This window comes from Pyxicephalus adspersus, chromosome 1 (assembly GCF_032062135.1).
Source record: "Pyxicephalus adspersus chromosome 1, UCB_Pads_2.0, whole genome shotgun sequence".
Lineage (NCBI taxonomy): Eukaryota > Metazoa > Chordata > Amphibia > Anura > Pyxicephalidae > Pyxicephalus > Pyxicephalus adspersus.
Window position 1 is genome coordinate 24,828,655 of NC_092858.1, and position 23,960 is coordinate 24,852,614.

The 23,960-nt window shown below is 37.1% G+C and overlaps 1 protein-coding gene across 1 annotated transcript; it reads left to right on the forward strand.

Annotated features, from left to right (window-relative positions):
- The first annotated feature begins 6,981 nt into the window (after positions 1–6,981).
- On the forward strand, positions 6,982–17,238 carry LOC140326033 (probable tRNA methyltransferase 9B). The gene is made up of 4 exons (XM_072404229.1): positions 6,982–7,101; positions 9,418–9,608; positions 14,366–14,539; positions 15,964–17,238. Exons 2-4 carry the CDS (start codon positions 9,455–9,457, stop codon positions 16,866–16,868), a joined length of 1,233 nt encoding a protein of 410 aa, XP_072260330.1. The 5' UTR covers positions 6,982–7,101; positions 9,418–9,454; the 3' UTR covers positions 16,869–17,238.
- Positions 17,239–23,960: the final 6,722 nt, after the last annotated feature.

The window sequence follows — 23,960 nt, forward strand, 5'->3', positions numbered from 1 at the left end:
ACATCTTTATAGGTAGAAAGCCCTCGATCCTTCCATGACCCTAGTCCAGTCCATCCCACGCCATCCCATCTTCTTCCTCCTGTCGGGGATCCGTCGAGGCTGCAGGTTTCCCCTTCAGTCTTTACCACAGAGGCATTAAAGACGGAAGGGAAAGGGAACTCTTCTTCATATTTTTCATTTTCATTGTATTAAAGGGTTATCTCCCTTTTATATAATGTAAAACATTTAAATTAACAATCCATTTTATTTCTACCAAACTGGGCACAAAAGAAATTCCAGCAAAAAAAAGTTTTCCTGATATTTATTGCTGTCTGAATCAATGTAGAAAATATATCCCGTCACTTCTTGTAATTGTGGCACCTGATAAAGGAAAAGGTTCTAACCTTAAACAGTACTTCTTTGTTACATTTATGTATGCTAACTATTAGCATGTATGTGTAACATTTTCAAGCAGGGATGTTAAATGAGAATAGTTAGGCAACCCATCCTCATCTGGTCTTTGGACCCCCATTTTGCCCCAACATTTCACCTGTATATCATAGCCGCTGTTCCCCATCCTCCCCTTTATACAGATCAGCACAGGAAAGTATTGAATATTAGTCATAGCTTAATTGGACTTTAACAGTTAGAGAGAATTACAAGTGCTGGAATAAGACTTCTGAACATGCTTCTTCTTGTGTTACTCTGCATATTGGTGGAGCAGAGGATCAGTGAGTTTGTAATATAGGGGGTCGGGCAGGCTCCCAGGTGTGTAGGCGACCAAAATGCTGCCGGCTACTAGATGGCCCCAGATGAATCCCCTAATTAACTTGTGTCTCTAAACCCCACTGCTTTCAGGTATTCACTACATATCAGGGAGGTCACAGTACTGACAGATCTGCTTTAATAATGAAGTTTTGTTGTTGGAGAGATTTTTCATACTTTCCTATATTGGTGACACTGTGTAATTGAGCAAATCTGTGCAAATGAGAATAGATGGCAACAAAATAAAACAAAAAACTGATAAGCTTTTCAAAAAGGTTTTGGCAATAGTCAGGTGATATCATAGAGTAAGAGGCCCTTTATAAAGTTATGATTCATGTTGTTATTTCTGCTATTTACATCACCCTATTAATAAACATGAATGGTCGCCAGCTCATGAGTGATGATCCCCACTCAAGAATTGCCTGAATCCCAAAAGCTCTGTCATCAACAATTCCTAATAAATGTGCCTCTAAAGAACCCTGTTTAAGGGGATATTTTATATAAACGAACATCCATCACATGTCAAATATTTCTTGTAATCAAAAGATACAAAACATAACAATATGTACAGCTGTATACTAGATATGCCGTTGTCTATTTTTTCTCTCAAGATGTTGAAAGAAACTTCCTGATATATAAACTGACTGATGAGATGTCAGAGAATTTCATAAAGCGGCTCTGCAAACATTACAATAATTGGCTGGCAGCCATCATAGTTTGCATTGTCATGTTTCCTTATATATCCATATGAATATTCTAAAAATAAGACAGGTAGGCTGGTGTCACCAAAGTGTGCAGCTGTGACTGGCTCTATTGGATATTCAGTCTTTTCTGTATTTTTGCACACTGCTGCATCAATTTGTAAAAGTTAATTAGTGATTTGCCCATTGACAGTGACAGGTAAATAAATGCAGACCTCCATAGACAGATATACTCATTTTTTGTACTTTAATTACATTTATGGAGAAAAGCCAGAGCTTTTTCCTGTAGCTCCCAGCCCAGAAGCAATAGATAGTTAAATACATACTGCAGGGTATGGGCAAAGGGTTAAACAAACTTGATGCTATGCTTTAAATGTGAAAAGTACAGGTTCACTTTAAAAAGTCCCTGCAACTCAAACTAATATCTTACGTAAGGCTGTGTCTGCAAGACACTATTTAGGTGCTCAGCCTTGCCAATGACTGATTGTGAAATGAAGACAAATAACCCATTGTTGAAATTTCAAAAACCAAAACTCCAGAAATGTCACTACAGGAAGCAATGGCATTTATTGGTGTACTTAAATTTGGCAGACTAGGAGGACCAAGGAAGAATACACATTGGATTCATACAGTTCCTTACTTAGTAGTCAAAGGTTGTGTCCAGAAGCATCACATATAGTTTTTGGTGCACATCAGTCCCACAAAACAGAAGGTTTGGGTGTAAACCTAAGTCAACATGGCCTGCTAACTTGTGGGCGTTACTCTCTAGACCCAACATACAACCTTCTCAGACAAAGTTCCTGTCCCTAGAGGTAGAGGTCTAACTAAGATAGCAGGATTACCAAAGGACCCTTTGAAGACATTGCATTACTGACATGTCAAACTATTTAAAGCAAGGTTATTAGGGGTTAGTGGCTGAAGAAACAGACAGGTTTTTCTGTACCCACCTTAAACCAGTGCTGGATAAAGTAAAAAGGGGTCCTAGTAAAAGAAGAAGCTTTGGACCCAATATTTCAATTGCAAATTGAGAGCCAATGACAATATATCAAATTGATACACATGGTTTATAATACAAACCTTTGCCATATTGGAAGCTTACAATACCCGCCTCTCCGATACTAAATATCACAGCCCAAACATTCAAGAAGCTGACAATACACACCCCCACCATTTGTTTTGTTGGGCTCACTTGTGTATTATAGGGAACTATTATAAAAATCAACAATAAGATGATAAGATAACAAAGTAAAAAAAAAAAAAGGAACAAATATTACCAACAACTAAGAAAAATAACAGACTGTATTGTACTGTGGCAGGAAATTAGGGGATTTCAATAGTACAAATACAAACAAATATTTAAAAAGTTGTATATAACATCACACAAATGAACATATGTTTGCCTCTACTGATCCCTACATCAAACTCTGTCCCATAGTATTAGTGGCAGGTAAGAGGAACAACAGAGTGCTATGGAGACGAGGCATTCGACAGAATAGGAAATGTATCAGATGTTAACAGATAATTGTTCTGCCAGACACAAAAATTGGAGAGCGACTAGACAAGGCAGTATAAACCCTGTCTACAAAGTCCTTATTGCCTATATAGGTATTTTACCTGCCCTAAAGTAATGCCATGTATGTATAAAAAACACAATTACTCCTATTTTACAATGCAGTCAGTGCTTGTAGCAGCCATTGTGTATGGTAAGGTCACACTCTGTTTAGAGGGAACTACACATTTGACAAGAAAAAGTATATGTCGCTTACAATAAGTGCAGCTGTCACTAGAAGCTTCCTCCTTTGTTTACTTAGCAAATAGAAACTTAACTTACCTCTTAATACATCAATTATAAATATTTTCATGGCAGGGATAACTGAGTGCCAGTGTTATGTATAATCATATGATAAGGTTCCTGGGAAAAGCGGAAAAAATAGTTTAAACTATTACTGGTACTTATTATTATTATTAAACAGGGTTTATAATTGTGTGGTGAATATGATGGGAAAATGAGACTGTAATTTTCCTTTAACTTAGTGAAACTTTAATTGTAAGTGCAGTATATAATATGTTTACACTAAGAAAGTAATCATTTACCATAGTCTTGTGTTCTACTGCATTTTGTGTTTTTTTACACTCAATACTTTTAGGAAGTGTTAAGACATGTATGCTCTAGAATACATTTCCAATTCATGGTGCAAAAATGGATTTAAAGCTTTTGTTCTGCATAACATGAACAAAGTTTGTGTTTGTTGCAGCTCATTCATTTTTATAGCTTGCCCAGGCCAACTCCCCATGGAATTGAGGATTAAAAAAGGGCAAAACTGTGATTTTCACAAAGCTACATTCTACACCCTAGTGTACATAAGTTGCAATGATAGCAACTCCCACCAATCTTTTATTGGAAAGTTAATTTATACAATCACGCATGCATTGACTGCAGTCTGTTCCTATTTCATACATAATGTATAGTATAGCACAAACTTTGACATTTTAAAAACCAGACAGCACCTTCTCTATTTCTTGGCAGTTGTTGAAATAATCCCATAAATCAATTTCTATTGAGTCTGTTGATTCAGAGCTGAGTTTTGTCTGGCAGAACTAAGGGTCTTGGCAGAGCAGGATATATTAAAAAGCTATCACTAGAACAGTAAATTCCTGCTATTCAATAGCTAGAACATCTCATGCCAAGTCTTCACACATTTCAAAGTAGGATTAATCATGGCTTCTTATTATACCCTGTGATGAAACATATGTCTAAGAATAGAGATATGCCTTTACGAAGAAGACATATAATGGTGTATATAATAACTTTCATGGCTATATTAAATAATGTGGTGCCTAAAACAAATATGGAACATGGGGCAGAAGACAATTACAGTTTATGCTGCCAGCTTTGGTATCTATACAGAGGATAATGACCGCCCTTGGTTTCTGAAAAGGATAAAACGTTCATCAGTGATTGTACACTGCCAATGCCATGTGCTTGGAAAATACAACTAAAGGCTATAAAGGTATCAGAAAATACATACTGTTGGCCTCTGGTATCTAATAAATACAATCCTGATACTAATTATTCAGTACAATCACCTTCAGGTTTACCAACAAGGAAGTTCTTGATTCAATATAAATTAAATGGACTGTTTCTGCAAGCCTTTCACTACATGTGGGTAAGTGTTGTGGACATTGTACAAAAGAAGGTCAACATATGTGGCCCTCTTTTGATGCTGTGAAGCACCTAGTACCAGTATCAGATATCAGATCAGTAAATGCAAAAAGTAACAGCATGTTTTGTCTGCAAATATATATATATATTGTGGGAGATTAGCATCAAAACACACTCACTGCAGAGAGGAATTTGAGGCTTCTGTTCCAGTTTCAGGGCACTCTGCCCACTTTTTTTACCAAGAAAACTCCAAAGAAAATCCATGTTTTTCCCTCACAGGGGATCAAAGTCATTCACAGCATGTCCAAAAAAAAACACAGTCAATTAAGCCTTCTGGCTCGGTATCAGTCCCACAGATATACTTTGAGAGACCTCCTGGGCTCTCCCATCATGGAAGCCACAAACAGCCTGTCTACCTGAGCCACACCTGGCATCAGGCTCCAACTCGCCCCTGACTTAAAAAGCTAGTGCCATTTGATCAATCTCAATCTGTTCCATGGAAAAAGGGTGGAGTGCCTGGCCCACCCATTCCTTCCAGGACAATCCAGGCCTAGATCCCAAATGAATGGCTGAAATTCTGCAGCAACACAATTACCAACATCTTTATCCATGCTCTTTAATCCCTTTTCCAGGGAAGACTGGAATAGAACTAGGGAACATCTATTACTTGTCACTGTGTTGCCTGAAGGTACAACCTATAATATGGCAACACAAGGTCCCTATCGTCCAATTTTTCCCTTTTGTTACCACTCTTTCACATGGGTTTTTAAGACTACATGTGGCCATATCAACATACATTATATAGACATGGTCTGCTGTTGTCATCATTAGAAAATCTGTCCTGAGAAATGATTTGCAGCTCTAACAATGCTAATATGCAACAAAACAATGTTTCCATGGGGAGTACATTACACAAGCATAGTCTAAACCAAAATGGAACCACCATCAATGGAGTTTTTGTGAATACAGGGAAATAGAATGCTTTTTGTCAACTTTATGTATTTTGGTTCACACATGTGTAAACTGTTCTGTTGTAATTTGTAATCATTTTTATAAAATTTTTATTTTGCATACATTTTCAAGGTAGACTGCGTTTGGTAAATTCTGTTTGAAAAGAAGAACCACATCTATACGTTTTGGCAGACATGATAATTTGTGAAGCGGAAGCAGGTATCACAAGCCCTCAATTTAAGGTATTTAATGTTCCATGGCAGGGATAAATCGAGCTCATGTAGTTTTGATTTTTAGCTAAAGTGTACAAGCATTACCAAAATTAGTCAAGCGATGCACGAGTATCAGTACCCTTTCATAGGAATATTGTAATAATCCTCTATGGAGTGGTATGGCCCATATCATATGGTCCCCTTCCTGCACATGTGCTGCAAAGCACCATGAACACATAGTGTAAAAAATTCCAATGTTCCAGTCCGCATCTAATGTAAATGTTCATCTCCCAAATATCTATTTATGAACTTCTCTTTATTATAATACTAACCAACAAGTAGGCCTATGATTTTTTTCAGAATAGTAAATCAGTATACCGGACAGGCAGCTATCAATGGCAGCCACGATAATGCTCCCATACCAGGTATTTTTTTCAAATTAGAAAGGTAAAGAGAATCTCTAGAGTGGAATATTCTGCACTATTCAGCCTGGTGGCTGGACAATGACGGAGCAAAAGCACGCAGATGAAGTCAACCATTTGCTTTTTCTGCTCTTTGCCCCTTTCACTACTTGTAGACCGGCTTACCCACTATTCCACATCCTCCTTCCTAGTGTGTGCTGCTTACCCAACCTCTTAGATTGTAAGCTCTTCTGGGCAGGGTCCTCTCCTCCTGCTGTGTCACTGTCTGTATGTCTGTGTCATTTGCAACCCCTATTTAATGTACAATGCTGTGTAATATGTTGGTGCTATATAAATACTGTTTAATAATAATAATTACAGGATCCTGACATCAACAAAACTTCGGATAGTAGTTGACTTTAAAATGCATGTTATGGCTGTATAAGTAACTGGTTTGTAATATCTGCCTTTGTTCCAGCTTTACTGTATACTACATTGTCCACTGTATGCAGCCATCCATACACAAAGCTCTGATTTAACTTCTATTATATTCTGTCTGTGTTGCTCAATAACATCAACAGTTGACACGTTTTATCTTGTTAGTGGACAGAAATGTGAAGTGTACACATTCCAGGTATAATGTAGCTGCACCTTTTGTCTCCCATCTCAGAGGAGTGGCTGTGTGGTTGATGAGTGAGCACAAAGGAGAGAAGGGGGCAGTCTGTAAAGACTTTGGTATGTCTTCTCATTGGCTGGACACCTGAGATTGATCCGCCCACTCTGCCAGGTGAAGCTAAACTTTCATTCAGGTGAAATGTTGCTTTCTTTTGTTTGTTACAGTCACAAATCTCTTGCTGGGAAGATGTGTTTATTGCAACCAGTGCACAGAAGCTGATCATTTCTTTGTAATGCCACCAAATCTCACACAGGTAATGATTTACTATGGTATTGATTATCACAACTAAGGGTAAATTTGTGACCCAGCAAGCCTGGTGTTCTCTTTCTCTTGTTTGATTTGTAGCTTTTTTAGGCTTATTGTTCTTCAGAAAAAAAATGTACATGCAATGCCTTTTGTACAATGCTGCACTAGGGCCAGTAATACGCATGTAAGAATCTTTAGATGAAACTCGTACTAAATGAAACCTGTGGATTACTATCATTTGACAATGCTTACCCAGATTATCAGTTTTGCCTGTATATTACTAGGAATACACACAATGTTGCCCAGCTTACACTATACCATGGCACTTTTCAGCAATTTGGGCACAATATAAAAATGCATTTTAAAGTTTATTAATTACATAGATATTTAGTCATTGTGGTAGCATTGTCTGCATCTCTGCCATATCCTAACACACATTTCCAGTTAGTGAATATAACCTGATATAAAAAAAACCTTGCCATGTCATTATGAACAAAGCATCTGATGTATATAAAAATGGAAGGTAGCATGTGAGTGTCCAATGTTTTTATTATTTGACTTCATTTTCTTATACTAAAATACAGATACATTTAATTTATTGCTATGGACGATGCTAATTTGTTTTCTTTTTTTTTTTTTTATGAACCACAAAAGCATTTGTTTTTCATTTAATACCATCTTATTTTCTTTGCAGATTCAAAAAAACAATTTAAAGAAAAATTGTTATTTTAGTGATATGCATGAGGCAAAAAGGAGCTATTTAAAATTATAATTAAATTTTGGATAAAATGAACAATGTGACTGTATGGATTTTCTTACACATTATAATCGGACCAGCCATAAAAAAAATCTTTCCACAAAGGTCTATTTCAGGAGAATCCTCAATAAGGCTTTATCTGCCCATCCATGTATGCTCTTTTGGCACAAAAATGGATTAAAGTTTGAGGCCGTGTATTCATTACAGAGTCTTAAACAAAATCTGTTGGCGGAGCCTACAACCTTATCAGAATCTAATATCTAGTAATGGTCTTCCAGGACTTCGTAAAAAAACATCTTTCATGCTTTTCTTGGGAAGTTTATTGTAAGTTATTTAGATATTTTTGTATTCTCGTGTTTTTTTTGACTCTGCATCATGTTCAATTGTATCTATATCAAGTTCGAGAAATGTGTATTTATTTTAGAGAGGAGTTGCATATTTTGTTGACATATGCAATCATTTGCTCTTAATTATGTTATTCAGGGTTGTTATGCCAAACCTCAATTAACAGCACTGTGATTTCCTACACTGCCTGAGACTTTATTTTAGACAATACAGGTAGTCCCGAGTTAAAGACATCCGACATACAGATGACTCCTAGATACGAATGGGGCTTCCCTGCTCGTTTGTGTGCAGGACAGAGGGGGTGATTCGAATGACTTGCAGAAGAAGTTTTGCTGTAACATCTTGTAACTTTCTAATGACCAAGACAAACGATGCAGTTGTTTATTTTTGCATGTCAAAGCACAGCTTGCTCCAGAAGGTAATGAATGTCTAGGCGCCATTAGGTTTTTTGTATTTTTTTTTTTTGCTTTGTTTGTGATTAACTCACATTTACACCTTTTTTACACCTCACTGCCTAATATGTTGAGACAAACATCTGCCCTAATTGCATTTATTAAAATAATATACCTGTTATGACTTACATACAAATTCTAATTAAAAACTAACCTATCTCCTATGTAACCTTGGGACTACCTGTACTACTAGAACAGCTTGTTCTAGGACCTAGATAGATAAATTTGTCCAGATGGGCTCTCGCATTGTCACCCTGTCACAACAGCAATTGTACTCCATATTATTTAAGCAGTGTCCACTGCTATCACCATTAGGAAACCCACCCTGAGAGATGCCATGCAGCCATTGCTGAAAGGCATTTATACAGACAGGAGGTGGCTGCAGGAACCCAACACTAAGTTGCAACAAAAGATTAAAAAAGGTTAAAACACTAATCATAAAAATGGTAATTGTACATTATCAAACAAATTATCATTAAATTAGGTTATATCTGCTTAAAAAATATTTAACCACAATAAAGGCTGTGTAATGTAATGTACAGATCTGTGTACTATGGTGGCACTTTATAAATAAAGGGAAATAACAATAATAATAATAATAATAATAATAATAATAATAAAGTCAGGTTTCATACATTTACAGTGTTTCAGTGTTACATATAGTGATAGACACAATATAAATTGATTAGATGCTGCTTATGTTTAAATCATAGATGGCTATCCGACTTGCCAGGGCTTTACATTCATAGAATATTCTATGTTGCTTTAGGGCATTTCATCTATTTGATGACGGTGTGCGAGGAGCAATGGAAAAGGAGGCAAACCACCTGGAAAGACAGCATGTTCATAATGTATATGAGAAGATTGCTCCTTACTTCAATGACAAACGTTACAAAGCCTGGCCGAAGGTACAAGAGTTCATAATAACTCTGGAGCCAGGAAGTCTAGTGGCTGATATTGGTGAGTGCTTTAATTAAAAGATTTTCATTTCATTATTAGTTGCTAAATGACTGGGAGGATTTACTAAAGTATTACTAAAATCCTGCAAATAAGCTCCTCTGTGCACTTCTGACTAGTAATATTGCCTTTATTTCAGAATTAAGCAGCATTAAGCCCTGTACAGATGTCAGATAGACATCAGATCACTGTAGCTGGAAACAATCTTTTGTGATTGTTTCCAATGACAGGAGAACGAAAAAGTGCGGTACACACATCATCATTTTGTTCTATGGAGAGGGGAGAATGAGAGAAGGGCAACCCATGGTATTCTCCTCTCTCTCCATTCAGGTAACTGCTGTACACATGCTAGATTTTCGCTCAGGATGAGCACAATCATTTATCTCAGGAGAAAATCATCTAGAACAATGGGCAGGAAAATATGTCTTTTCATGGTGCATGCACAAAATTTTTGATTTTGCAGTCTTCTACATTTAGGGTAAAGGTTTAGGTTCTTTTTAGAAGGGGATGTTCTAACAAGTGGAGAAATATCCAATTGCTCTATACCATCACTATCAGACCAGTTATCATATCTATCATGTCCAATAATCTTGAAGTTGTGCTTTATACTCCTACAAGCATTTAATTAAACTCTTTGCAAATGCATATGGAGCACTGAAAGTATTGCATATATTCAGTCTATGGATGCCAATCATGTGGGCATTGATGAGACTTCATAGCTCTATTACAATATAGTTGAGGCACTGGTCTTGTGATCTCAATGGGGTCAAACTGGAATGTTCATTATTCATAGACTCCTTATAACACTGTTTATAACCCTCAGTGACTCAGTCTTAGTGACAGTGGCCCCAAGAAAAATAGAAAGGAACAAAGACCATAGCATTAAAAACCTGATGGGTTCTATTCCTTCAATTTTACATAAAAAAGTAATGTCTATGTATACAATTGAAGTCTTTGAGAAGTGACCAATGCCTTGCTGTTACTTTTGTCAGATCTTCTGAATGTGTTCTGATTTCCTCTTGTTCTCTAAATGGATCGATACATGAATGCATTGAAAGACTGACTTCAAACTGGGATGCCTTGTTAGATTGACATCACCTAGATATTGGGAACCACAAGCTTGTAAATTTAGAATCTTGGTGTTCTGAACTTTTAGTATGTAATATTAGTATTATACTGGCTAATTGTATAGGGCAAAAAAAAAGTTTACTGTATATGGCCAGCTTAAGTCAGATTCACCTCCGTAAGAGGCTGGTGCATTCTGCAGGTTCGAATCTTGGCCAGGACATTATCTGCATGGACTTGCAGGTTCTCCCAGTATTTGCGTGGCTTTCCTCCGAGTACTCCAGTTTCCTCCCACATTCCAAAAACATGCAGTGAGGTTAATTGTTTTCCCCCTAAAATTGACCTTAAACTGTATTAAGGACAAATTACTATGGTAGGGCCATTCGATTGTGAACCCCTTTGAACGACATTACTATGGACTTTGTAAAAACGCTATGTAATATGTTGGCACTATATAAATACTGTATAATAATAAAAATAGACATTGAAATCAAAACACACATAAAGAGAGAATATGTAGGCCCCCATGTACTCTTTACTATTTACATGAGATTCAATTACAACTGGTATTTAGTAGGTAAATGTAGATGCAAATCAGAAAACAGGCATGCAATTGGTCTTGAACTAGGTGTTTAACAGGTTAGAGTTCAGGGCTTTGTACAGGCCCCTCCAAGTCTTACACACTTTACATAGGTCTTTATAGAGCTGGTTTTGTGTACGGGGAACTATCACAATAAATTGGTAAAGGGCTTTTCTCCAAATGCTACCACATGGTAGAAGTGCACCATGGTGTACTATAGCAGTGGTCCCCAACGTTTTGGAGCTCCGGGACCACTAATCTCAAGGCCCCCCCCGAAGGGTCCTACTTCTGACCCTGCTGGGGGGTGCAGCGCCCATAGCCACGGCCCACTAGTAGGCCACTAGTAGGCCACTGATCAGGGGTTGGGGACCCCTGTACTGTGGCATTATCAGTACCTTGGCACCTCAACTTAACCAAGGAGTAGCATTTTTTCCTTGTTTTTGAAAACTAAATTTTAGAAATTCTTCTAGCTCATGAATATGGATCCATTCCATAATTTACATATATCCAATAAGAACAATATATCAATTAAATAAATTAATCTTGTTCCGCATTTACTAATACAATGCCAGAAGATAAACTGTATGTTTTAATGCAGTCGTTAGTTGTGAATGTACACACATATTATGCTTTGAATAATAGACATTCTGTTCTCTTGTATGGCCAGGAGTTATCAGAAACATTTTCAGCAAAATTATGCACAGCCTGGCAACAGTAATTTGATTTCAATTCAAGAGAAAACAATTGCTGCTACAATAATGGCTCATTCAAATACGTAGCCTTTTAATTCTCCCCTTGCTGAAGAATCAGAAGAGTGAAATGAAAGGCTGAAGGTTGTAATTAGTTGGACGATACAATTAGCCTGTGTCAGGTAAGTATATTTGGGAGTCTGGAGAACTGGTGTACATTTATGGTTTACTGAGGTCAATTGTTTAAACATTCATAACAAAAGAAGAATCACATTAGAAGAATATGGTAATTAAATGTAAAAAAATTGAGAAAAACTCTTGATGGACATACATTTTAGAAGCCTACAACCTTGACCAATGAAAAAGTCAATTCAATAAAGAGATTTATTAAAAAACGAAAAGAAAAATAGCTCTTACTCTTACTTTTTCAAAGAGCTCTCGATTGTAATTTTACAAAATGGTATTTCTTTGTGCACAGAGTGGTAAAAAAAAAATTTAGATTCAGCCTGCAAAGTTTGCTTGCTTGTACATTCAATGTGTTCATTGTGTCATTTGGATACCAGTTGTTTAGCTACAGTACATACATACTCAGAATTTGTCACTGGAAATGACCCAGTGAAATTTCCTAGTAACTTCATTAATACCTTTTGTATTTAGATGTAAGTTACTTGGAAGTGCATTGTTTCTATTTAGACGTTGAACTTACACTTTCATTGAGTACTAGAGCACAATTACGTTGTATTAGTAGAAAGTTTAAAGAAAATGCTTGCCAATGTAAAATGAAATAAGGTCACCTTACATTATCTGTATTATCTGATATATTCTATATCTGTAGTAAATTCTGTCTATCAAGTTATGTGGTATATTGGGAATGCTTTCAATGTGTGACCTGTTTGTGCATTTGTCTGATCAATATAATAATCCATAAATTAATAGTACAGTAAATATAGCATAGTAATCCAGAATTTTCAGGTTCTTGTTGCTTTTAGTCATCTATCATTTTTTTGTTACAGATATTTAGGTTAATATTATTAATAAATGGGATTTATATAGCCCCAACATATTAAGCAGTGCTGTACAATAAATAAGGGTTGCAAATGACAGACAGATACAGATAGTGACACAGGAGGAGGAGAGGACCCTGCCCCAAAGAGCTTACACTCTAGGAGGTGGGGGAAGTAACACACAATGGGAGGTGGTTTTACATCCATACTCCTTTAACCTCTTTTTGGGGGACTGCCATATAATCACTTATTTAGTCTTCATCTAAATAAACATTATTTTATGTAATTTAGTACATATGCAATACAACAAAACCAACAACAAAAGATATTTCTATGCAAGCAAACTGTGCTTCTATCCCCAAAGTAACATAGAGGGTATAATGATGTTTTAAATTATTTGGGATGAGGGTGGACTCTAAATTATGGCCCTCTTTCTCTCATAGGTGATATATTAGGATATTGGGTTTTGTTAGTCTTTAGAGTGTACCTATAGTCTAAACTATAAACTCCTATACGTCTACCATTATCTTTGTAATGCAAAGACATGTTTCATTTAATTCATTCTTTTCATGTGTACTCATATCACATAATTTTGGTAAATCTAGAGAAGGTTAAGAAGTTGTGCAATCAAAAATATAGTGTGTTGCCAGCTTAAGGTAAAGCTTGGACAGCAAAAAAAAAAAATCATACTCTAATCAACAATTTATTCCTATATAGTCATTTACCACTGATGCCCCATGGTGACCAAAAATCTTTTTGGCTATCTGTAAGGGTGACATTCTTCCGACCAGCACCACACTAATGTACAGTACTGTGAGCTGTGGATATGGTAATTAGGGGTTCTCAAAGTTTTGTAATGGTTCCCCCATGTTAAAAAGGTTGAGAAAGGCTGCTAAATCAAATAAAGGTCTTGCCTTTATATATACAGGATGTTGCAAAGCTTAATGCAAGCCTGTCTTAAACTTCTCCTAATGACCATAAGAGAAGAAATCCTAAAACTTTCTTGCATTGCAAATCTCCAGCCACCACAGATGTCTGACTGTTACAAATACCTGGCCCTCCACTGTGTATCGAGGGCTTTGCGGTGGGGGACCAAGTATTTGTCACACCCAAAAGTGCTGGAAAGGTGTTCATCTTATTCTTTCACAGAATGGTCTCATGTCATTTGTTGGTGACACGGTGACATTAAACAATAAAAAATATCTTGTTAACATAAGTATTACAGTCCAGCTCCAGTCATGGTAAAACTGCAGGAAAGATAATCACGTTAGAATAGTGGGTTAGATGTTTTGGCAGTGCTTTGGTTCCTCTCTGTTCTATCCCAGAAACAGCCCCCTTCCATATTCCAGTATGTAGATATAAAATGTATTTATTTTGCATACAACATGTTCAATTCAGTAATAGATTTTTCATTAATTCCAGGCTGTGGAAATGGGAAATACCTGCACATTAACAATCAGACTTTTAAAATTGGGTCTGATTATTGCTTACCACTGGCAGAGGCTGCAAGAAACCAGAACTATGAAGTCATGGTGTGTGACGGACTTCGGCTGCCATATCGTGATGGCGCCTTTGATGCCGTTCTCTCTATAGCTGGTAAGTTACTGGGCCAGTAGAAATATGAAATGTAGGTGAGCTTTTTGTTTTAAACCAGTGCAATGCCTGGCTACCCAAGGTTCCATATTCTAGATATGCAAACTGGAGTGGTTTAACTGATCAGAAAGGGTTCAATTCTGGATTAAAACACAATTTGTGCAATGGAATGTTCACTGTTTGAAGCCCTATATATGGCAAATCTTGTTAGAAATAGACTTTTATTCCTGCTAAATATAAGGAACATTATTTTTTCCTGAAGGTTGCAACAGTAAATAATCTGAACAATGCACAATAATTTGAAAGATTATCCCCACCCTCTGGGCTGGTCAGAGGATAGGGCATACACGGGGAGCCGTGCATCACTCCAAGGGGAAGAAACTTCTCTTAGAGTGTTGTGATGAAGCCAGAACCTACCCACTCTCCCATTCACAGGCTCAGACATGCTTGCTAAACATCTTGGAAGGACAGTAGGGATAGAGGGATGGAAAAATGATTATAATGAATGAGGGAAAAAAAGTGGAGGGAAATAGAGAGACTGGATGGCGACTGCTGCTCTAGATCAAGTCACCGTGGACAAAGGTATTGTTTTTCCTTATTCGGTTTCTGGGTAAGCAGTTCTCAAGTATGGTCTGTGCCAGAATTGCCAACATATTTTTTTTTTTATGAACAAAATCCCAAAAAACTCTTTTTATGAACAGGGGTTGGAGTCTGCAGTGTGTTCTTTGTGGAAACTGTGACTGTCCCTAAACTGTAGGCTTGACAACACTTTGTTAGGCCTGTCCACAGGCCCAGCCATGATAACACACAGCACTTCCCTCATGTGTGTCTGTGTTACCCCTAGTAGACCCTTTCCAGCACTCTAAAGAACATTTGCCAACTAATTTTCTCATTCAGTGTTGTCACACTACCAGTGCCTGAGTCCTCAAAGTTTGCCCTCTTTAACAACCCAAAAATCTCCAGAGAGACCATAGCTATAGAGCCCCCCCTCCATGAACATTCACCAACACAACTGGAAGTTAGCACACTTATATTTTCTTGGGTATTTTTCTATTTTGGCAGAACTTCAGTAAACTGCAGCAAAATACAATCAAGTCTTTTGCCTTGTCAGGCCTTGTTGTAGTGTGTTTCAGAGCTGTGTAAACTTCAGCAATGAATGCACAGAAATAAATATCAGTTGGCAGGTAACAAAGCTTCCTTATATGCATTTCCTGTATGTATCTAGCATTTGCCTGGAGCTTAGCTTTGAACTCATATTATAATAGCTACAAGCAAGCAAAAACATATTTATAAAGCAGTGCACAATAATGCTATGTACAAGTCTGGATATGTTTATTGTTTAGCATTTTTATCTCTTAGCAAACCCTAGAAATGTTTTATTTCTATACATGTTTTACATGTTATATATTATACATTTTTGTTTTCAGTAATTCATCACTTTTCAACCAAAGAGCGCCGCATACAAGCCATTAAAGAGATGGCACAGATTCTGAGAGTTGGAGGCCAGATGATGATTTATGTTTGGGCAATGGAACAGAAAAGAAGGAAATTTGAGAAACAGGATTTACTCATACCATGGAATAGGGAGCCCCAAAAACTTTCAGAAATTAGAAGAGACCTGCCTGTACCCGATTTTAAGGACCTTCCACCAATCAAACCTTTGAGTAAAGTTCACAGAAATATGCCAACAAAGAATAGGAATAAATATTCCTCATTTGTTGATGGAATGCCTTCACCACTCTGCAATGGCATATCAAGATTTCTAACACGTTCTCTAGAATCGGGACTGGACATAAGCGGTGACCAGAAGCATGAGAACATTCTACACAGACTGTATGACTACTGCACTGAAATAAGAAAATCAACAAACACGTGTCCACTTAGACTGTCCAAACCAGCTCATTTCCTAAGACAAATGGGTGACCTTCTACCAAAATACATTCAGGACCTGGAGAATAACACTAACAGACTCACAGAGTTATTTACCTTTCCAATGACTAATAAAAGTTATTGCACATCTTCCAGAGTAGAACTTGGCCGAGAAATAATCAAAGACCTTGGTAATGTTCCATTGCCAGATCTGAAATCTAACTGCAATGGACTGGAGGATTCCAAGCTGTGTTCTCCGAACTCCGACACCGAATGTGGGAAAGATCAGCAGATCCCCAATGACAATACAGACTGTCTTCGGTATTATCACATATTTAAACAGAATGAACTTAGTGAGCTTATACAACAAAATATTCCTGAACTGTATGTAGTAAGTACATTTTATGACCATTCCAACTGGTGTGTCATTGCAGAAAAGAAATCACTTTGGAAAACATATTAAGTAAGCAATTATATTTTATAATTCCAAAGCATTGTCTAGCATTCTCTAGAGGAACCCTGGCTGAAAAAGATTGGTTTACATATTTTCTTGGTCTGTCAACTCACTGATGGGAGTTTAGTTGTCTAATGTTGTAGTCACTGCAGTGAAGAAATTAATTAATTTAGTTGGCCTTTAATTACAAGCTAAACCATTGTATGACATTTTTGTAACTTTTTATATTTTGCCTTTATTGTATTTGTTTTTTTTATATTCATTTAACTTTATTTTTAATTCCTTAAACATTATTTTTTTATTATGTTAGCAGAATTTATAATCTGTACCATGTAAATATTGTTTTTTAACATTTTAAATAAAAAAATATACAGCACAATTTCTTTAAAAAAAATCATCAAAACTCAAAATTCTTTTTTAGGTTTTGGGATGGGCAAAGTCCACAGGAGTTAAAATGAACCCATGTACATTAAAAAGGTGCAGTTGCAACCCTTTATCTCACAGTGCAGGATGCATGTTTTTCTGAATTATCGATACTGTGGGATGAAGAGGTGGTAGAAGTTTTTTAGGCTTATATTTTGCCCTCCCTGGTCTTCTATCAAAAGTTTATCGACATTTTTAAATTACATTTTCTGTTTTCATGACATTATTTTTTTTAAACCCAGTAACAACATTACTAGGTCTCTGTGTGTTTTTCATGCATGGTAGACAAACCATAACTGGCAGGAAGGGCACCCTGCCTCAGTATTCCTCTTAAGAGCCAAAGCCCAGATACAAGCCATGGGACAGAACCTGGGAGTAGTTTTGCAAATACCAAAATGTGATGCATTTGTTTTCTTTTCAAGCTAAAATATGTTTTAGGCTAGTACAAAATATTGTCTGTATTACCTTTGTAACTTCCTTTGAATCTAAATAAAAAAATATTGTGAATAACTATGTTCCACTGACCCTGGAATGGGCTATTCTAGGTACCTATCATTTAAAAGGTGCAAAGATTACTAGGTGCAGCCGCAGTTTATTGGCTATACTCTCCTTAGTGGCCAAAAAAACAATACTACATAAATGTCTAGATCCTGACACTTGAGGTTTTTCAGGAAAAATTGGGATATGTTTTCAGAATGGCCTGGATTAAGGCATCTCTAGATAAGGAAACTAAGGTGGGGAATTTTTTTGAAATATGGGAATCCTATATAAAGACCCAGTCTCCTTCAATAAAATGTCAGATTATGTCTACCTTTGAATATACCTACTGGTATGCTTTGCCCATATTAGAAAATGACCCCCCTGTGGTCATAGATGATATGTGAATAGAAACTTTCTGATCTTGTCAACAAGATGGTGTAACCATTTTTTCCTACTTCCATTTTATATAAGTATATTTTCATATGCTTGTCTTTTTTTTTGTTTGTTTCTGTTTAGTTTTTCTTGTTTTTTTTATTTATTCCATGTATATTTTTCTACACAATTGTATATTTTATGTCAATCTCAAAAATCCTTCAATAAAAAGTTAAAAATAAATAAATAAATGTAACGTAGATGAAGAAAGGAAGATGCGTGTGTATAGTTCAAATCAATTAAAGCGGAACTAAACTCGGTGGGTGGTGACCTTCTGCCGATTATGGCAAATACTTACCTTGTGCTGTTGACCTGCAGTGATCTTCACCAACAGCTTCTTGGCGGACTTCCGTGAAGATGGCGATCCCCCTCCCTGGTGTGCAGAAGTTATATTACCCCCCAGCAGGTTCCTGTGTGCTTCCTTCACAGACCCCAACTCTCAACTACATGACAGATGTGCCCCTGTAGTTTAGGGCAGAAACAAAAAAGCCATAAGGAGCCATGGAGTTAATAATTTGACATCGCATGTCAAATAGTTCTACCGCCTGGTGTGTCACACTTACCTCTTCCTCACTAAAGCACAGGCATCTTTCTCTTCTGCATGTGGGCAGTTCTGACTCTGGGTGTGCCTACGCTCCCAAGCATTATAAGCTTCGTCCAACCTGCTGGTCAATCAGAAAAAAGCTTCTTAATCATCCCTGGCTATTTATCTAGCTCAGACACTGCGCTTAGTGTTGGAGCAACGTGTCTCCATTGGGCCGAGCCCCTAGTTCTGTTGAGCTAGTTCCTGTACACCTGTTAGGTGTACTGCTAGTTCAGTGCTTCCTCCTGTTGCTTCCAAAGTCTCCTGTGTTCCCTGTGACACTGGTGTCTGTCTCCTGGTATTTGACCCCTGGCTTGTGACCTGACCTTCCTTGCTTGCTGCCTGCCTCGACCCTGGCCTTCCTCACCTATTTTTCAGCCTTGTGATTTGGTACAGTGTTTCATCCTGCCCACCCTGGTGCGCCCAAGGACCGCAACCTGGCAGTAACTACCAGCGCAACATGCTCACCATCAGAGGTTCTGGAGAAGACCTGGTTACTGCTTAGCCTCTGTGCCTTGGCCCTTCTCAGGGCTCACACCACTTCCATGCAAGCCGTAGCGCCCTCTAGTGGCCCTCTCTCCCTAGGCGTGACATTGGGATTTTTTGTTTTCTCAGTTTAGGTCCGCTTTAAGGATTTTGGGCCATAAATTCCTCCATTGATATAATGCAGTGAGTGGGTTTTGTTACCCTAAGACTACCGTATAAGTGTGTTATTACCAGGTGAGAATAAATGAAAGCCTGAAAATGATATCTAAAATGATATAAAAAAATTATATCTAATAAAGCTACCTAAAGTCCTGGTGCCAAAAAAAAAAAGTACATAAAAAAGTTGGGGGTTTTAAAAATATTTAATTTTAAATTAAATCTAAATAAAAAAAAACAAATTGATAGATGGTAGATTTAAAGAAACATTTTCAAAGAGATTGCATAGTGTTTGCTTAGTTTAGGAGGTTGTCCACTAGGATTTTATTATTTATGGTCTGGTTAAGAAGGTTTCTGAGATATCTTCACATAGAGTACAAACTGCACAAAAGGAAAAAAAAACGACAGGTTAAACTACCTTCTCTATCCAAAACTGATGAAAAAAATATCCTTTGTTCAGACTTGAAGTTAGTATTTGCCGACAACCTGAACCCAGAGTTCCCAGCCTATGCTGGAGTTTTATTTAGACATAACACAGACGTACACATATCCTATGATGCCACAACCATTAAATTTCTATATTATCCGATCAAGTCCCTTTGATATTGCATGATTTTCCATAAAGAAGCTAGACATACAGGAAATGTAATTTTCTATTCTATGATCAATATTAAAATTGCTATATTTAGCATGTGGAATATCCTCTTCCCTCCTATTATTGAGTTTTCTTGCTTTTTTCTAACTATCTGTAACTAATTATATGTAACTTTAAATATTACATATTTGCCAATATTACAATTGATCTAAATCAATCCTTGCAATTGGTTATATGTATTTCAAGTACCATCCGCATTATCAATAACTGATTAGAATTACTATCAATTGTCAGAAGGCAATTTTCCCCCCTCCTTGACCTTTCCTTCAACTCCATTGGTATCTGTGACACTTCTCTCTCTTGGATTGCTTCCTATCTGTCTGACGGCTTTTTTCAAGTTTCTTTCAATGATAATTCCTCTCCCACTCTCCTTCCTGTTGGTGTTCCCCAGGGGCAGTCCTTGGACCGGTTCTTTTTTCTCTGTACACCTGCTCTTTTGGCTTACAGTACTATCTGTATGCTAATGACACTCAAATCTATCTGTTCACCCCTGACCTGTCTCCCTCAGTCCTGGATAAGGTCTCATGCTGCCTGTCCTCCCTCAGTCCTGGATAAGGTCTCATGCTGCCTGTCGGCCATCTCATCATGGATGTCTGACCGATTCCTGAAACTTAACCTGGATAAAACAGAACTCATCATCATCCCCCCCTCAAATTCCAAATCTCCCCCTGACATATTTCTACTCATTAACAACACTGTTATGCCGCCCTGCCCTCAGGCACGTTGTCTTGGTGTCACCTTTGACTCGGCCCTCTCACTTACCCCCCATATTCAGAACATTTCCAGGTCCTGTGCCCAGAGACCACCAAACTCCTTGTACACACTCTTATCTCTCATCTGGACTACTGTATCCTCCTCCTCCTCTCTAATATTCCACTAACCTGACTCTCTCCTCTATAATCTATTATGAATGCTGCAGCCAGACTCATCCATCCTTCCCACCGCTTCTCTTCTGCTGCTGCATCTCTTTGTATTTCTCTTCATTGGCTTTAATTTCACCTTAGAATCAAATTTAAGCTTCTGTGCTTTGCCTTCAAACCCCTCAGAGTTCTTACCTCTAAGTGTCCCTCTTACCTTTCTGACCTGAATGAAAAATACTCCCCCAGCCGCTCTCTTCTCTCCTCCAATGACCTAATGACTTTCTCACTCAACCTCGTCACACGCATGGCTCCAAGCCTTTTCTAAAGCTGCCCCAACTCTCTGGAATGGTCTTCCTCAACCCATTTGGCTTGCTCCTACTTTATGCTACTTTAGAAGAACCCTTAAAACCCATCTTTTCAAACTTGTCTACCTGTCTTCTTTTGTCTCTTAACACCCTCACTACTTTCCCACCATTCCATATACCCCTCCTATTTTGTGCTGCTTCCCCACCTCATAGATTGTAACCTCTTCGGGGCAGGGTCCTCTCCTCCTCCTGTGTCACTGTCTGTAAATTGCAAAACCTATTTATGTACAGCGCTGCGTAATATGTTGGTGATATAAAAATCCTGTTTAATAACAATTATTATTAATAATAATAATAATAATAATAATAATAATTGCACTATTACATCTAGATAAAATAGCAGTCTTGACACAAAAAGTGTTTTGTACAATTTTAAATGTATAAAACTTTACCATATCAATTTTCTGCCCCGATATCGCTTGTAAAAACGGTTGTAACTAAAGTTGTGATCACATTTGATCACTGTAACATTTTTATATGATAACAATGGTTGTTCTTATTCATTGCTGTATTTGTCCTGTAGCTCTCTATAATTTGATCACAATCCACACTGGCACTCCTTTTCTTTTAAACAGAATTCCCCCTCCCATAGAGATATAATCATTTCCTGTAGATCCAGTTTTCCATCTTCTAAATTACACAGTAACCTGCACTATCTGCACATCCAATATGGCAAACAAATCAAAAGCCCAAGGACAGATATACTGCAGATGTATGTTGTACCCAATGAAAAAGTCTATGAAAAAAAATAGTATGAGTTTACAATATAAACTAGTCCAGAACAAAGTACAATTTCTACAAGAATAGATATGTCTCCAGCCTGCAGGGTGAAATGCAGTTCAGAACTAAAACATTGGTTGGAAAGTATATACTGAGTTTGTGAAAGCCTATATAGTTTAATAGTAAGTGTATATATATATATATAAATATATATATATATTTCTGTACAGAACTTTGGGGCACATAAACTAAGATTTCTTTTCAAACATTCAAACAAAGTATTAGTAGGTTATTTTTATTATTACAATGCAGAATGCAAAGTGAATGTACAGAAGAGAAGTCTAAATCCAAATACATGTAGTTCTTGAGTTAAGGACATCTGACATATGGACGACTCCTAGATACGAACAGGGCTTCCCTGCTCACTCGTGTGCAGGACGGAGGCTTGATGGGGGGAGGGGGCGTTTTGCACAACTTGCAGAAGAAATCTTTTGCTAAACACAGGCTAAACTGAGGCTGTGGGAAGATCTTAGGGGGGTGAGCTTTTCTGCAACATCCTGTAACTCTTTAATGACCAAGACAATCTTGATTGTGCGATATGACACTGTCTTTGACAACCTCACCTTGGTAGCAGAGTTTGGCTGTCCCTCACCCAGTTTTTGTTACAGTTAATGGCAGTTATAACCCACATATGAAAATGATGATATTAACACCTGTTTGGTATAATTAGTTAATCACACACCTGACTATATTACTATAAAATCGATGACTTTGAGCAACCCATAAGATATGATGATGGTTTACAGGCAAAAGGTAGTCACACCAAATATTGATTTGGTTTGGATATTTCTTCTGTTAGCTCACTTTGTATTTTTTTTCACCTGCCTAAAACCTTTGCACAGAATTGTATATAATGCATGCACATTTTGAAGTTGCCATTAGATCATTTTTATCTTTTTTTTTTAACTTACTACAAATTCTAATAGCATGAAAAAACAAAGAGAAGGCAGCATTTGCCTGCAATTTTTTTTCTTATTTTTGCGGTTTAATTTTGTAATACATAATGCATATTCACGATCATGCATAGTAGAATATTGTAAATGACTACATAAATGAATATTTACAAGGAAATGCTTTTGTACAGATGTGCTTTCTTTGAAAACCAAGTCACACGATACAATAAATCCTGTATATTTCCCTTGTACATGATCGGGTATTTAAAGTAAGCATTTCTTTATTTTGATCACATATATAATGCTAACTGAACACTTTTATTTCAAATCAACCCCAGAGTGTTTTTTTTTTGTTTTGTTTGGATTCACCATAATTTATAAACTGGTAAGTGATGCAGGATCACATTTTCAACCAGGATAGATTTACAAGGTCCACTAAATTGAGTGGAGATGTCAGGAATGGAACCCTTGATGAACAACAAGCTGTGCCTCCTCCTCCTCCTAACAGAAACAGACACTGCATAGCAGCCATCAGTTGTCATGTGAAGTAACCAATTCCGTTTGTTCTGAGCAAATATTTACTAACGACTGATATGAAGTGATATGGAAAATATAATGATAGAGCACCTGTACTTCTTCACAAACATTGTGTTTCAGTGGAAGTTATGAAAGGAAAGAAAGATAAAAAAGAAACCGAATGCAGACACCACATCTAAAGCTGTAAACACACATTAAACTTTCACCAATGATTAAAAACCTCTTGCCTGTGATGTTAGCACATTCCACTGCATTCTTTGTGTGTTTTTATTTTGTTTTTAACTTTTAAAAAATTAGTTACACTATGTTGGTGCTGTTTAACATTTTTTGTTGGAGGTTTTATGCTGCAACTTATTGGAATTCACAGCTGAATGATATGTGGATTCCCTGTGGTTGATGAACGAGGGGTGGTTTGGATTGTTTCAATTATAAGATTTAGGAGGTTTTATAT

Excerpts from the sequence above, each read along its gene's own strand:
- LOC140326033 (XM_072404229.1), top strand. The coding sequence starts at position 9,455 with ATGGAAAAGGAGGCAAACCACCTGGAAAGACAGCATGTTCATAATGTA. Across the intron at positions 9,609-14,365 it reads AAGTCTAGTGGCTGATATTG|GCTGTGGAAATGGGAAATAC; the intron begins GTGAGTGCTTTA and ends CATTAATTCCAG. Across the intron at positions 14,540-15,963 it reads TGCCGTTCTCTCTATAGCTG|TAATTCATCACTTTTCAACC; the intron begins GTAAGTTACTGG and ends TTTTGTTTTCAG.